Source organism: Vicugna pacos, chromosome 7, assembly GCF_048564905.1.
Source record: "Vicugna pacos chromosome 7, VicPac4, whole genome shotgun sequence".
In the NCBI taxonomy this organism is placed as follows: Eukaryota; Metazoa; Chordata; class Mammalia; order Artiodactyla; family Camelidae; genus Vicugna; species Vicugna pacos.
Window position 1 is genome coordinate 77,697,055 of NC_132993.1, and position 16,529 is coordinate 77,713,583.

Sequence of the window (16,529 nt, forward strand, 5' to 3'; positions counted from 1 at the left end):
GTATGTGCTTTAAAATAGCATTTAATTGGCAAAAGACAATTTTTTAATTCAAACCTAAAACATTTGCAGAATAGGCCTCCTTTCAAAGTCAAGGACTTCTTTAAAAGGACACATCTCAAAATCTATTTCACTTTATATTGAAGTACGAACTCCTATTTTTGGAGATATAATCAAAATCACTCAAAGCGTAAGAGAAAGTTTTAAAATAATAACAGTTTAATCAGGCAAAGTTTTTTATTTTTTATTTTTTATTTTCTTGCTTGAAGGCCACTCGTCCTGACAATGACATTTTATTCAAATTGCTGCACTATCCTGTTTGAAGGGCACACACTAACTTTCATAAGGGCCTCACAATCAATGGTGCACCTGTTTTAACACGCAGTAATTACACAGCGTGGACACTGGGATAGCATCAGTAAAGCAAAACAATAGAACAGGGTGGATGGAGAAAAGGCTGGATAAAATGTGGCGAAAGAAAAAGTAAGGTGTCACAAAGATGGGGCATGACTTCTTTGTCCAAAAGAGAACCAATATCACTGTATGACTTGAAACAAAAGACAAGACATCGTCCACACTTATCAGCACAACTATATATATTCTTGGAGGAAAATAAGATGACGCTGCCGAGGTGGAGGCTGAAGTTTCAGGGCTAATCGAGTGGCACCCCCTCTGCGTGGGCTCCCTGCGGTGAATGAGGCGTGGGAATTCGGCCAAGCGGCCCGCCCGCTCCGGGACGTGCGGACAGGTGGACAGCGAGGCGTGCCTGGGCCAGGGGGTGACCCGGGTAGTGCCAAGTGGGGTGCCCCGCCCCGGCCGCGCCCCGCAGCCACGCGTCCCGCCAGCCCGCAGGCGCCCACCAGCGTCTTCAGCCCGGCAGCTGTCCAAGCGGCGGGTGCGCGGCGCCCGCCGGCAGCGGTTGCCATGGTTTCCGCGGGTCACGTGGGGCGCTCCGGCGCCCCCTCCCGCGCGCCGCGGCGGGGCGGGGGCGGGGCGGTCCTGGTGGGGGGAGAGGAGCGGCCGCGGCGGGAGCGGGAGGAGCCGGAGATGCTGCCAGCCCTCCCGAGGCCGCGCTCGCTCAGCCGCCGCCGCCGCACGGAGCAGCCGCGCGCCGGGAGCCGCGGGCCGGGCCAGCCGGGCCGCCGGGGCCCAGTGCGCCGCGCTCGCCGCCGGTAGCGCCGCCAGCGCTGTCCGCGCTCGCTCGGCGGCCGCGGGGCCCGAGGCTGTTCCGTGGAGGGGGCGAGGGCGGCGCCCAGGCGCCCGCCGCCGGGAAGGCAGGATGAGCATCGAGATCCCCGCGGGACTGACGGAGCTGCTGCAGGGCTTCACGGTGGAGGTGCTGAGGCACCAGCCCGCGGACCTGCTGGAGTTCGCCCTGCAGCACTTCACGCGCCTGCAGGAGGAGAACGAGCGCAGAGGCGCCGCGCGCTTCGGCCATGAGGGCAGGACCTGGGGGGAAGCGGGCGCCGCCGGCGGGGGCGGCACCCCCAGCAAGGGGGTTAACTTCGCCGAGGAGCCCGTGCACGCCGAATCGGAGAACGGGGAGGAGGAGGAAGAGGAGGCCGCGGACCCCGGGGCGTTCAACGGTGAGGACCCGACCCCCCGCGCGCCTTCGCCGCTACTCTTTCACCCCGCTTCTCTGCTCACCCGCCTCTCTCCACGTTCCCCACCTTCCCACCTCGCCCACCCCCTCAGCATCCATTTCTGTCTCCCACTCGCCCACCTTCCTACTCCGCGCTCTCGTCGTGCCCTCCCCCTCGTTCCCTCCTGTGGAGGTGGGGAGCTGAAAGATGATGGTTCTCTGCCCACCCGCCCCTCTCGCCCTGAGCTCGGAGGCAGAGGCCAGCCGGTTTGGGGTGGGCATCTGTGAAGCAACTTTCACTGGGGTTGGAGAAATTTCCCTTGACGGGTATCATTGTACAGAGAGGAAGCTGGCCCACTTGGCATCCTCTTTCAGCCCTTCTGTTTATTAATGGAGTGTCCAAAGCGAAAAAACGAGGGGTGTTCAATCGGATTGGCCTTACTGTTGTTAGGACGGCAAATTCACTGAAAGGAGTGTGAAATTGGACTCATGGGGCAGAGCAAGATTGATGGTGATGGCTTTGGCGTTCTTGGACACAGAGTAATCTATTATTTTCCAATTTACCAATACCTCGTTGTATTATTTTTGGACCCACAACAAAGGATCCTGTTTCGCCTGCAACCCATGGGGTCTTTGGAATGAGGCAACCGGGCTAATGGTTTGCTTTTAATTTAAAATAAATATTGAATGATTTGGTGCCTTAAAAAAAAGTGTGTGAAAAACACTGTAGGAAGTTCTGAAAGCTTGTTGGTTGTCTTTAGAATGAAAAGCCAGTGAGTAATTGTAAGGATTGTGCCAGACACTGAAGCTAGAAAGAATGAATGGGAAAGAAAAAGGGATTTTCTCCAATAGCTGCTCCTGGCAGGTCCCACCCCTTCTGTTTACAACCCTCTTTCCCTGACACACACAAACACACACATTTAAAGCCTCCTGTATTTACACAACATGCCTAAATCCCATCTTTATGGCATCCCAAGCTAAAATATCTGAGTGTGCAAACGTGCAAGTGCTTTCTCTTTGTGGTGTAAAGCAAACATGCATTCAGCGTTGCACCAGCTTTTATTTATTTGTACTACTTGTGGTTTGTGTGTCTGCGGTGCATCTCAGATAATGAAAACATTCTAAAGTGTCATTTCCTTGTATAAGTTCCTAGGACGATGTTTCTTTTCTTTGCAAAATTGTTGAAATGTATTATAAAATTAATGTCTTTTTCGCTTGTCAAAAACAATTATAAAAAGCCCTGAAAATGTGTGCTCTCTGGAGATAAAAGGGAAGATTGTTACTTAAAAATTTTTAATTTTGGACTTTATAGTGTTTCTGTGGGTAGGGTGATCCTGGACTTAATCGTTCGTTTTGGACAAGAATTTAATTAAGTGCTTTTCTTACGACAAATGAGAAAAAGATAAAAGACTACATATTTTAAACAGATGGGCAGGAGAAGCCAATAATGAATGACATAGAAAGGTCAGAGACATCTAATACTTTTATGCTCCGAGACACGCATGCACACACAAGTACATTAACATACATAGGAACACACACAAAGGAATAAGACTAGTTTCCCAGCTTGGGGGAAACTAAGAACTAATGGACTTGGTAAAGAACCTATATTCATTCAATACAGTATATTGTTAGTATAACGAAAATATTTTGTCTGTATAATGCTTTTGAAGTACTCTGCATTGATGATTTGGTTTTTTTCCTTTGAACATGTGTATTGTACACAGAACAGATATGATTTCCCTTTTGCAGTGAAGAAATAAATCATTAACTTCCAAACGGCAGAGATCATTTTATTTGGTTTTATATTCTCCGAAGCACCTTTGTTGTAAAAATTACTCAGTATGAGTTTTAGTAGATACTTGTTAACCAGTTTCTCTATTTATTCCCCAGCCCTACCTACCCTCATAGAGTTTTTTGACTGCAACCAAATGCAATTTGATCATTATCCAGTGCAGACACATGCATATATATATATATAACAGAAACTTTGGCAATACTGTTTCATTTTCTACATGCAGTAGAAAACATCTATTAGAATATTTTCAGTTCTAATCAGTTCTGTCTTAGTTTTTTCTTTTAAGTTAATTGTAGTTAATTATGCTGAGGACCCCTCCCCCCCAGTTTAAAAACAATTATAGGCTACCAAGGGTTTGGCACACTTTTTTTGTCAAGTGCCAGAAAGTAAATATTTTAGGCTTTGTGAGCAACATATGATCTCCATCGCATATTCTTTTCTTTTTTAAACAATATTTAAGAACAGCCTTTGAAACATACATCCCCTCTGGAGGCTAGGGTTGTACAAAACTGGCCACAGACCAAGGCCATAGTTTGCTGACCCTTGATTAGAGGGGGAAAAAAGTCAAAATAATGTCATTGGGAAAAAACAGCAACAGGAGTGAGCCTGTCAATTTAAGGCCTAGGTCCAAAAAAGTCCACCACCCCCAAACAATAAATCCCCACCAGATACTGGGTAAATTTCCTGGCATAGTACTGAGTAAGTACTAGAAGAAGACAAGTCTTAATTTACTGAATCATGGCATAAGACTAGCTGAGTCAGTGGTTCTTAAGGTTTCATATACATCTCAAGAAACTTTGATTTGGAAATGAATATTTCCTGGTACCATTCTCAGCGAGCTTTTTTTTTTTTTTGAATAGATTGGGGTGGGACGTGGGATTTTTTTTTTTTTTTTTTTTTGTACAGACATCCTGGGCATTCTGATATCCGCAGTTCCCTGACCATACTTGGAGAAATATTGATCAGCAGGTAGTAGTGATTACACTATCGTTGTCACTTATTTGTTGACATTCATTATGTGCCGGGCACTATGTAAAAGCTTTAATTATCCGACCTTTATAAGAAAGACGAGACTGTCACTTGCCCAGTGTTTCGCAGCTAGGATGCTACAGGGTTGGAACACCAGTGGGCCTGACTCCATCCCAGTGCTCTTAAGTCTCAGGTTTTGTCTCCAGAAGGGGGTGGGGTGGCATCACTTGAGTGTCCTTTTTATGTCAAGCTCTACTTGAGACCCTCAGTGTGTTTTGTCTTTAAGGCTCTGAAATATTAACTTGTCCAAAGTCACACAAAGGACTAGTAAGTAACAGAGCCTGGTTTCTTACATCTGTCTGGTCCAAGACCATCAGGGAGTCCTTCCTAAATGGAATTCATACTATGGGCTGACTCACAGGTCAGTTTCCCCTGGTTATTTTTCCAGTAATGGTAATGAATTTGCATTGGTTGATTCATAAGCACTGTCATGAATGTCTTCAGGATGAGCAGTGCTATTTGTGAGAGGTTGGGCAAAAAGGTGAGTTTTTGACTGTGAAACTGGTGCCTGTTGACCTACATACGGGTGAAGCATATGACCTTGAACTCCTAGTATGGTGGTTGAATCAAGCAAGCCACGGTATGGTAACATGGCTATTGATGGTCCTGGACCAAACAGTCAGATGGGTGAAGAGGGTCATTGCTTTTCTTCTGCCTTTCCAAAGGATCCCTTCCTTTGCTAATAGTTTTCCCATCCTCCTCCTGTTCTCTTGTAATTTTACACTTCTAATGTTCACTTTCAGTTTGCTGTCAACTCTGGTTAAGGGCAACCTTTAGGTGAAAGAATGATAATGGCATGTGGAGATTACCCCCTTTTCGGACACTCTTAGAGTCATGAAAGAAGCTGTAATGGAAACTCTGTCTCCCGCTTCCCCATCCTTCAGGAAGCGACTGAAAGTTGACATGTCACTTCTGCAAGGGCATTGTCCCCAGGCTTGGAATTTATTAGGAGGGTTTACAGTAGGCCAAAGAGTCAGATCAGTACCAGTTTGGAGTGGAATCTATGGTAATTAATGGTTTTATACAGGCATCATTGTGCAATCTAGTGTTACTCAATTATTTCTTAAGTGAAAGGGCTGAAATTATAAAGTGAAGTAAAGACAATTTTAAATTACCCTGATAAATGGACAAATAGAAACAAAATAAGTTACATATGGGCACACGAAGAGCAATCGACCTGGAAGAAAAATAAACTAATATAAAATATGAAAGATCTAATAGTCTGTATTTTGGAAGGAAATGATCTAGAGTTCAAAGTGGATACCCAAGGCAGAAATACAGAACAATAGCTTATAAGCAAGCATGGCAAAGGTGTATAAATAGAAACGTAGCATGTAAAATCTGTGACTTAATCCTCTTAACTCTGACTTACATCATATCTTTGTTGGAGAACTTTATCTGCCTTTGCTTTTTTACAATTTAAACGGAATGGAGAGTTTACCAGAGATCCTGAAAATTAGGCAAAATATTGGCAAGTTGGAGCTTATGGTGGGAGATTAAGAGAACAAAGGTATTTATCATGAGAGGAAATAGTTGAAGGAGAATAGAGAATAATATTCATTATTCTGTTTTGTTTGTTTGTTTGGGGGGAGGTCATTAGATTTATTTATTTATTTTATTTATTTTTAATGGAGGTCCTAGGGATTGTACCCAGGGCCTCCTGCCTGCTAAGCACGTGCTCTGCAACTGAGCTATACCCTCCCCCTCATTATTCTGAATTCAGGTTCTGAAAACTGAAGAAGTTTTCTTAGAGGATTATGAGCAAATATTCTTCATCTCTGTTAGATACAGAATTATAAGAACTAATTCATTGTAACTTGAAGAATAAAAGTCAGAAATTCATCTGTCTGAAATGGTGTATGTTCATTTATTCCTAAAATGAGATTCCTGACTTCCCAGGAATCTGCCACGAGAACGTTCTTAACCATGTGCGCCCTGGGAGTGAAAAAATACGTTTCTTTCTTGAGCTCGTGGCCTGACTGACAGCAGGAAACTGTAGAGAGTAGTCACAGCTTTCAAGAAACATTGCTCTGGTCCGTTTTTTAAGCTCACTTCTCTGGGCCCTTGTTTAAGAACTTGCTCTCTTGTTGGCTACTAGAGATTATTATGATCGAAGCAGCCAGTCCTTAGCTCTTGCCTCCTCCTTCATGCAGCTGTCATCATGGGACTAAAGGAAGAAATATATTTCAGCAGTGGTAGTTCTCTTACACAGCGGACTGAATGTTAAAATATATTTTTAATAAATGATCAGTCTCTTAAATGTATTTAATTGGTTTGAAAAGTGTTCATGACAGCTTTTTGGGATTAACTTTAAATTCAGACATTTATTTTCTCTTATGTATGAAGCACTGTGTGAGGGAGGTTGATATGTTATCACTCTAATAGTACCTGCCTGGTAAAGGATAAACGGAGTGATATTTATAAGGCCCCTCGCACAGCGCACACTGCAAGCACGGAGCGCGTTGAAATACACGATCCATTAACATAAAGTCTTAGCAGAAGTGTAAACTTTTCTTTCAGGATAGCAATGGCATTGTGCTTGGTGGAAATGAATCTAACGTTTGCACTTTTTAGAGAGATGAAGTAGGAAATGAGCTTACTCTGCAGTTCCACTTAGGGTTTAATGTGAAGTTATGTTGCATAGTAATAAAACCCACATCCCTTCAACTCATGCTTTGTAGCTAAGTGCTCCAGGATCTTGTAACTAATGAGACTTTATGGTTTTTGGCTATTTGAAATTTATATAGTAGTTTTAAATCCTCCTGAAATGGATTGCATCATTCATGACAATGGCTAAAATATTGAAGCCATTATTTTAGTTATAAGCATAAAACAATAACATTGGAGAGGATTTTAGAAAATATTTTGAGCTATAGATGGTAATTGTGATTTTCAAAGTGGAACAGTTAAGAACATTATTCATTTTAATAGTAGCATTAAATGGATTGCTTTAGGGATTGAAATTGCGAAATCAGAGGGCTTTGAAAGTGTGTCCTTTCTCAAACTCTTATCCAGCTATTACTTTAGACTTTGGGAAGAGGGAGGGATGGAGGGCTGGGAAGAGAGCAAAATCATCTGGAATTTGTGAACAGTTCTTGGAGTAACTTATACCTTTTCTGAAGAGATGGCAAAGACGGAAAGCACCTAAACAAAGGTTGAAGCATTGAATACTTTCATGTTTACCTATCTCAAAAATCAAACTGTTGAGCTGTTATTTAACGTAAGACCATTATGTCCTATAAGCTTTCCATTGAGGTCACCCATAAAGTGATGTACTGTGTCTGGATAGGACAGAGTGAAAATTTAATGGTTAGTTATTGTTGCAAATTTCATTCCATGGATTCTAGTAAATTTCCAGCTTCAAGACTTGGTTCTTTGCTTTGCCAGAATAGAAAACGTGTTTCTTTTTCAACTGTGTCAATAGTAACAAGAGACCTTTGAATTTGTCAAGGAGGAGTTTGTGACTCATTGAAAAAGTCATTTAATGAGACTAGAAGCAATAGAGAAGGCCAATGGTGGAGGTTGGGATTGATGGAATATTTGGGGGTGAGGGATTCAGTGAAGGTGATTCAGTGACTGACCTTGGGGTCTGTCTTAGTAGCACCTAGAGTCACAGAGGAAAAGGTCTGAGACCAGGGATGGCTGGCCTGTTAGGAGAAGGCAGGTGTGCAAGCTGGGAGCAAGGGTGCTATGCTTTCACTCACTGCAGAAATGTTTCTTGAGAGCCAATGCCTTCCCTTTTTTTAAGAAGAAAGAAAGAATCTCTTGTTTACTATGTATTGACTTCTTAAGAAACAATCCTTTTGTTAGAGACTGTCTCACAGATGGTAAATGTAATCTACTTCATTGAACCGATGGAGCAGCTGAGAGCCGGAGGTGGTCCTTACCCAAATTTAGTCAGTTTTGGTCTTTTTGTTCATAGAACTGTCACTTACATTTTGTGTGCTATTTATATGAACTTATATATTACGAATCCTTTCTTCTGTTAGGGTGAGAGGTAAGGTTTAAAGGGCTAGGCTTCTGTATTTTTGCTTTCACAATTACCAATATTTTTTCTCTTTGCTTTTTTTTTCCATTGCAGTGAAATCTAATTATTTTTGTATCAATTGCTTGAGAAGAGACATTGGGAAAGAAATAAAGGGTGCAGCGATTTTCGGAGTTGGATGAGTTATTGTCGTGTTCTTGTTCCTGGTGTTACTGTCCTCCCAGTCTTACCCATGCTGTTTAGTTGTGGTCGGGATTGTCGCAGAACGCCATATAAAAACCTCACTGTGATGCTGATCATTGTCTTTATTTTAATGGAGCGTGTTTTGTGTTTCAGAAATTCAAAATGACTCAGGCTGTTCCATTATGTAATTATTTTGTGGAAAGAGTTCGAGCTAAAATTTTCAGGTCACGGCTTACATGAAAACAAAACAATCTAAAAAAAATCAGAAATATAAACACAGTTGGTGTAACATTTATAAATGTTTCGGCAAGAGGCTCTGCCATGTGTAGCTTAATATGTTTGGAAACTAAAAAAAAAAAATTCATTCCAGTTGCTGCTGTTTAAAAATGTTTTTGTATTTTAAAAGAAGACAAAAGGTCAAAATATAAACACATGTTCTACATAAAAGTGAAGCCAAGAAGATATACTGTATACAGTTATTCCGGTATCCGTTCGGCAAGGGACTGACACTGTTTAATTTACATTAGCTGTTCCAAGACAAATAGTTCATGGGAGTGATATTGAGAGGATTGTTTTTTTGTTTTTTTTCAAATGGAGGTTCTGGGGATGGAACCCATGACCTTGTGCGTGCTAAGCATGCGCTCTACCACTGAGCTATATTCACCCTCCTTTGGGTAAAAAAGAAGGAAAAAGCTTCCATTTATTTAAATACATTTTGGTTAGACTCAAAAAGCATCTTTCCCAAAGGTTCTGAATTAAAACATGACTCAGCTGTTTTATTTCAGTTCCTATAGAAAGCTAATGTTTGTTAAATGTTACTCATTTTTGGCTGCTTCATTGCCAGACATTGAATAAGACCGTTTATACATATCATTCAGCCCTTCCCAGACTAAGTGATGGAGTCAGGATGAACCTGACAGTCCTGAGTTCAGAGCCAGGCTCCTTAACTATGGTACAGACACTTCATTTTTAGTAATACTTACAACAGTAACATGGTTGAAAAGGACCATATATCAGAAGTAAGCTACCTACTTTTCCCTCTAAAAATTTACAGTGTAGCCCAGCATTGGTCTGCCCCTTATACAATTTGTTTTCTCTGTCTTTTCTACCCAAGTTAGCACTGCAGATACTTTCAAAACTCAATGAAATGTTTATCTTTAGAAATGGACACCTCATATACTGAGCTGTTTAATTCTCAGAACTTTTTTGATCGTGTACTCTCATTAGCAAAATTTGTTTGAATATGCACCGCCTGTATATATCTATAAATTTTGTGCATATACCAGCATATTAATTTATTATGCATACAGTAAAGCATCCCATGATATAAATTGTGAAAGGAAGAAATAAGAAGTAATTGTAAAGCAAGATTAATTTTTTTAGATCTAATTTTTTCCTACACCCTGAAGGATTGCCTTTTCCTCTGCCTTGGGGTACATGAACCCATTTTGGAGACTACAATCCGAACAATATAACTTACCTGATACTCTGAATACATAAGGTAGTAATCAACTGTGGCTTCTCCTTTTAAGGTCCTAGATTATAAAAGACCTCCCGTAGACAGGGTCCATGTGTATGTATGTCTGTCTGTGTTTGCCTTTTAAAAGACATGAATTAGATAATTGTTTGACTCAACTGAAGTTTGGCAGAGTAAAGAGAAAACTTCTATCTTATAAAAAGGAAATAAAATTGTATCACCTGAAAGGCAAGATCTAGACTTTCTTTTAAATCTGTACTAATGTTCTTGGTGCACATTTGGGGGGTATAACAAACAGAATGATGCCAGGAGTTTAGTTAAGAATCACTCAATCTTGGAAATGCCAATCAGAATTATAAGAAAACCTCAAGTTTAAAATAGTTTAAAGGAAATGCAGTTACTTATGTTATCTCAGGAAGGACAGCTAGAGACAGCTAGTCAGGAGGGAGACTCTTCACTGTCTCCTTTGTAACTTTTGAAAAAATGCTTATCATTTGCTGTATTACCTATTAAATGCATTTTAAGTGGAAAAAGACAGAAAAGAAAGGCAATTCTTTTTTTTTTTATAGACTTTATTCTTTTAAAGCAGTTTCAGGTTCACAGCCAAATTAAGCAGAAAATTCAGACAGTTCGCACATAGCCCTCCCCACCCACACGTATATACTCCCCTACCCGCAACATCCCGCATCAGTGTGGCATATTTGGTACAATCGATGAACCAACATGGGCACATTATTAACAACCAAAGTCCATAGTTTACATTAGGGTTCACTCTTGATGTTGTACATTCTGTGGCTTTTGACAGATGCATAATGACATGTAGCCACCACTATAGTATCATACAGAATAATTTCATTGCCCTAAAAATCCCTTGTGCTCCATTTATTCATTCCTCCTTCCCTCCCTCTCCCCAAACCCCTGGAAACCATGATCTTTTTATTGCTTCTGTAGCTATGCCTTTTCTAGAATGCCATTTGGTTGGAATTGTACAGTTTATAGCCTTTTCAGAGTGACTTCTTTCATTTAGTAGTATGTCTTTTAAGTTTCTTTCATGTCTTTCATGGCTTGATAGATCTTTTTTTTTTATTGCACATATATTTTTTAATTTACATATGTGTCCTGTTCATTGTTTCTAAGAACAATAAGAGCTTTAGCTTTTTTAATTTACATAATTGTCAAAGGAATAAAGCCAGCCACAAAATAAGAATTAATTCAAAAAGATACATACACCCTCTATTAACAGCAACATTATTTATAATTGCCAAGATATGGAAGCATCCTAAGTGCACATCAATTGTTGAATAGATAATGACGATGCAGCATATATATATGTAATGGAACACAACTCACCCATGAAAAGAAGGATATTTTGCCATTTGTGGCCCTTCATTCACTTTTTTTTTTTCACTTCAAAAGCTAAAATTTTATAACTGGCAGAGACATTTCCATTACATGAAAAACAACAAAATATCTAGAAATAAACTTAACCAAGAAAGTTATCTATACTCTGAAAACCAAAATGACACAAAGAAATGGAAAGATTTCCTGTGCTCTTAGACTGGAAGAATCAACTCTATTAAAATGGCCACATTACCCAAAGCAACCCACAGATCCAGCACAACCTCCATCAGAGTACTCACGACATTCCTCACAGAACTACAATTCCAAATTTATAAGGAACCACGAAAGACCCCTAACAGCCAAAGCAATCTTTTGTAGGTCTCTCTTTTTTTGTTTTTTTCTCTTTCTTCTTTTTGTTCTCTTTTCTTATGGTTTGATGACTAGAGAAGGTCTTTTAGCATTTCTTGTAATGCTGGTTTGCTGGTGCTGAAATCTTAGCTTTTGTTTAGCTGTGAAGCTTTTGATTTCTCCGTCAAATCTGAACAAGAGCCTTGCTGGATAAAGTATTCTTGGTTGTAAATTTCCCCCTTTCATCACTTTAAATATATCATGCCACTCCCTTCTGGCCTGTAGAGTTGCTGCTGAAAAATCAGCTGATAACCTTATGGGAGTTCCCTTGTATGTTATTTGTTGCTTTTCTCTTGCTAATTTTAATATTTTCTCCTTATCTTTAATTGTTGTCAATTTGATGACTGTGTGCCTTGGTGTGTTCCTCTTTGGGTTGATTCTGTGTGGTACTCTCTGTGCTTCCTGGGCTTGGGTGGCTGTTTCCTTTCCCACGTTGGGGAAGTTTTCAGTAATTATCTCTCCAAAATTTTCTCAGGTCCTTCCTCTCTCTCTTCTCTTTCTGGGACCCGTATAATGCGAATATTAGTGTGCTTCATGTTGTCCCAGGGTTCTCTTAAACTATCCTCATTTCTTTTCATTCTTTTTTCCTTTTTCTTTCCTGAAGTAGTGATTTCCACTAATCTGTCTTCTAGTTCACTGATCTGTTCTTCTGCCTCATTTAGTCAGAAAGGCAATTCTTTTGTAAATATCCATCAAGTAGTAAATAAAACTTGGAGGCACACAGCATGGCTCCAAGTTGATGCAGCCAAATATTCTTGCATAGGTCATTCTCTTGGTCCTGAGTACCCAGTCTTCTTTCCTTAAGTCTTTGCCAAATCCCACTTTCTCCAACGGTTAGGTTGCATTTCACCCTACCAAAAAATCCTTGCAGGATTCTCTGACTGACACTAGGGTATCAATATGGCAGCATGGATATGCCCTAGGTTGGAGTAAGCTTTGTGGATGTTGGATATGTCTGCCATAGGCGGGCAGGAATTCGCCGGAATCCCTCCCTCCCTCCCTCCAGGGCTTTCCTGCATGCACCACGCTTTGCCCACGGTAGGTGGTCAAAAATATTTTAAATTCACCTCAAGTTAAATACTGAACATCTAATAATAGTAAATGTCTGTAAGTATATATTTCTAAAATGATTGAAACCTTCTTGGGCATGTAAATATTTGAAGTAGTCTCCTAGTAATCCTTACATTAGTGCATTTAAAAATGTTTTCATGGAATATAAAAGCCTTAGCCTATCTTCAGTTTTGCAGGCTTAGACTTCATTATATTAAAAAATGAGGCGGCATTATGTGCTGGCCTGATATTTGATCACTCTGCAAAATGGAAAGAACACAAGCACACAGTCTTGTCTTGCTAGTGAGAATTTCACATTCTCATGGAGAACACATGTGACCCCCCAAACTTCCCGTGTCACTGCTTCAGCTTATGTGAGCCCTGTGCTAAGTCCCAGACTCCTCTGTTGCCCTGAACCCGCGTCATCCTTTTCTCTCTCTCCACCCTGCCTCATCATTCCTTCCTCTACCACCTGGATTGCAGGCTACCTTCCTCTGTTTTTTTGTGTGAATCCTGCCCACCCCTCAGGGCACACTTCGGAGCACTCCAGGTTTTCCTCTATCTCCAGCACAGACCTCCCCTCTCTAAGATTCAGATGGACATATCTCCCTGCTTACCAGCCACCTCTACTTGCCTGTTCTTCAGGCACCTCCAAATAATTGTGTTCCAAACTGAATGTGTTATCATCTGCCTGAATTATTTTTTTTTCCTTATCACATCAGTCCTTTTTCCCCCCTCCACTAATTTGATGCACATGGTCAATAGAGCCCCATTCCTCTGCCTCAGACGTCTTAAACCTGATAGTTTATGGAAAACAAACAAAACAGATTGCCTTTAGTGCTGAAAGTTTGAGTAGTGCTGAAAAATCAGAAACAGTGGAGATATTTAAAAAAAAAATGTCTTCACTTTGGCGTAGGTTCTGCATTTGAATCCTAACTCTGCCATTTATCACTTTTGGAACCTTGAGCAAGTTACTTTACCACCCATGCCTCAATTTCCTCATCTTTGAAATGGGAATAATGATAGTACTTACCTCAGAGGGTTGTGTTAAGAATTAAATGAGTTAACAGTGTCTATTACATACTAAGTCATATATATATATGTATATATATATATACATATATATATATGGGTTTGTTAAAAAGCAAAGAAAGGAAGGAATAAAGGGCAAGTTTGAGAAATCTGAACATGACAGTTTTTAAAAATAAAGTTTGATTGGAAAGGTGCGAAACTAGAGATTGCTTTCAAGGCAGTGTAGTAATAGTACTTAAAAAAAGTTATTCATGAAGAATATGAAAGTAAAGTCTGTAGATCTTTCAGCTACTTGTTTCAGACTTTTAAACCCTGCTCTTTTAAGTCTCAAGTCTTTCTTTAATTCCATTTGAAATGCAAGGTAAATAGTCTGACTTAAAAAAAAAATAAGGCAAAGAAAGCAGTGGGATAAAGCTTTGCTTTGTTTTCACACCATCCCATCCCTTGAGAATCAATGTTTAACTGGTAGAATAAATAAATCTGTGTGTGCAGAATCTCCAGGTTTACGGCTTTATTCAGGTTTTAATAAGTCATTTTAAAACAGCTTGGGAAAGAGTAGGTAGGGGTATTGAAAATAGTTACTTTATTTAAACGAGGCAGATGCTGACAGTGAAAACATGAGTATGCGCCTGAAATATAAATTAATCGGAAAAAATTAGTTGCTTTAAATTGACAGCTTGTTGCCATTTCTTCCTGTCATAATATTTATGAAAGTAAACCCCTGGTGGGACAAATTTTTATACCTAAGTTTTATATTTGAATGTGGCTTTATTCTGAAAACCCATGATTCTGTACTCGCTCCACTATAAATTGCTATCTTAATAGATTTTTGGAAGGAAAAGGAAAAAGACCATTCTTCTGTTTATCTTTGTTTTTACATGGGGCTGTTCACAGATCTTTGATATCTTATTTGACTGCCATTAACAAGTTTACCAGCAAAGCAATATTACAGTCTTTGATTCATAATAATTTCCTTACAATTCCTTAAGAAGAATTCAAAAGGTATTTCAGTGTTTGATTTCTAAGAAAAACTAATTTGTGAAAAGGATTTTTTTGTGAAAAATATTTTAGGAGCCCATTTAGCATACCAAGGGTGTAGAGCTTCAGTTATGCAAGATGAGTGGGATTTTATGTATAACGTGGTGATGGTAGTTACCAATGCTGTATATTTGAAATTTGCTGGGAGGATACTACTTAAATTAAATCTTCACACACACGCACACCTACCAACCCATCCACCCACACGCACAATGGTCTCTGTAGAGGTTGATGGATAAGTTGTTTAGCTTGATTGTGATGATCTTTTCACCGTGTATACATATATCAAAATATCAAGTTGCACACCTTAAATATATAGTTTTCATGTCAAAGGTAATCAAGTAAAAAAAAATTGCAATGTGAACTGATTGGGCTGATTGTGTTACAGCATACTGAGAGATTTTCACCTACCAAAACCAAGTAGAGTTTCTTTCTCCCCTCTTACACTCTTTCTCTTTAATTGTGAGATATTTCCAATATACAGAAAGGAACAGAGACTAAATAAGAAGCACTCACATGAGCCATCCCCTAGCTCTGACAAATTTCAAGACTTAAGTTTTTTTCTTTTAAGAAAATCCCACATGTGCCATAGGGGTCCCCTTGTGTACCCGACTCTTGTCCTATTTTAACTTTCTTCTCCATAGGTAACCACCACTATGACAAATTTGATCTTTATATTTCCTGTACTATTTATATTTCCTGTACTATTACTACATAGGCATTTACTCATAGATTAGAAATCATGCTTTTTTGCATATGTTTGAAGTTTGTATAAATTTTGCCAGTTACAAATGTTTCAGCTATGTAAATTACCATCTTTCAGCTTGTTTTTGAGAACAGTGTTTGGGATGACGTTACATTGACTTATGTAGCTCTAGTTCATTTATTTTAAACTCCTGTTAGTATACTCTTGTGTAAATAGACACTTTATCTATTCTTTGATAAATATTTTGCTTGTTTCTAACTTGTTGTTACTACAGTGCTGTAGTGAGCACAATGTGTGTGTTATGCAGATGTACTAGAGTTTTTCAGAGTGTGGGAACCTCTGGAGCACCATTCCCCTCCCACTCCTATGGACTGAAAACTGTAATAATGATGATGATGATGATGATGATGATGATGATGATGATAAGTTCTATGCACTTTCTTTCCTCATTCTCATAAATATATAGTGGAGTTTTCCAGAGGGTGCATAGTATATGATATTGCAGCAGATTGAATGCAGAAGCAGCTATGAGAACCCAGCTGTCTTCTATGATACCAGATTTGCAAAAAAATGTAGAATAGTCATTCTTTTCTTTAAACTTTTTTATTTTGGAAATTTTAATTATTTTCCATAAAAATATGTTATTTATGATAACATAATTGCTTTTAATGTTAATTTTAAGTAAAACAATATTTTTAAACAATTTAGTTTCTAGTACAATAAATATTGATGGATCTAACCCATATAAGCAAATAATTTCTAAGAGTGTGAAGAGGTTTTGAGACCGCAGAGTTTAAGGACTGTGTCTCTAGGGTATACCCCTAGGCATAGAAAGGCTGGTTGTAGGGAATGCATACAACTTCCACTACACTTCAGATTGCTGGATTTACTCTGCAAAGCAAT

At 39.7% G+C, this 16,529-nt stretch overlaps 1 protein-coding gene across 2 annotated transcripts in view; it reads left to right on the top strand.

The window, feature by feature from the left end:
* The first annotated feature begins 1,008 nt into the window (after nucleotides 1-1,008).
* PRKAR2B (protein kinase cAMP-dependent type II regulatory subunit beta) overlaps nucleotides 1,009-16,529 on the top strand; it is a 91,459-nt gene continuing 75,938 nt past the window's right edge. For both annotated transcript variants that reach the window (XM_072965213.1, XM_072965214.1), the window contains exon 1: nucleotides 1,009-1,583. In XM_072965213.1, the coding sequence (XP_072821314.1) occupies nucleotides 1,277-1,583 (307 nt within the window). In that variant the 5' untranslated portion in view covers nucleotides 1,009-1,276. The remainder of the gene's footprint in view (nucleotides 1,584-16,529) is intronic.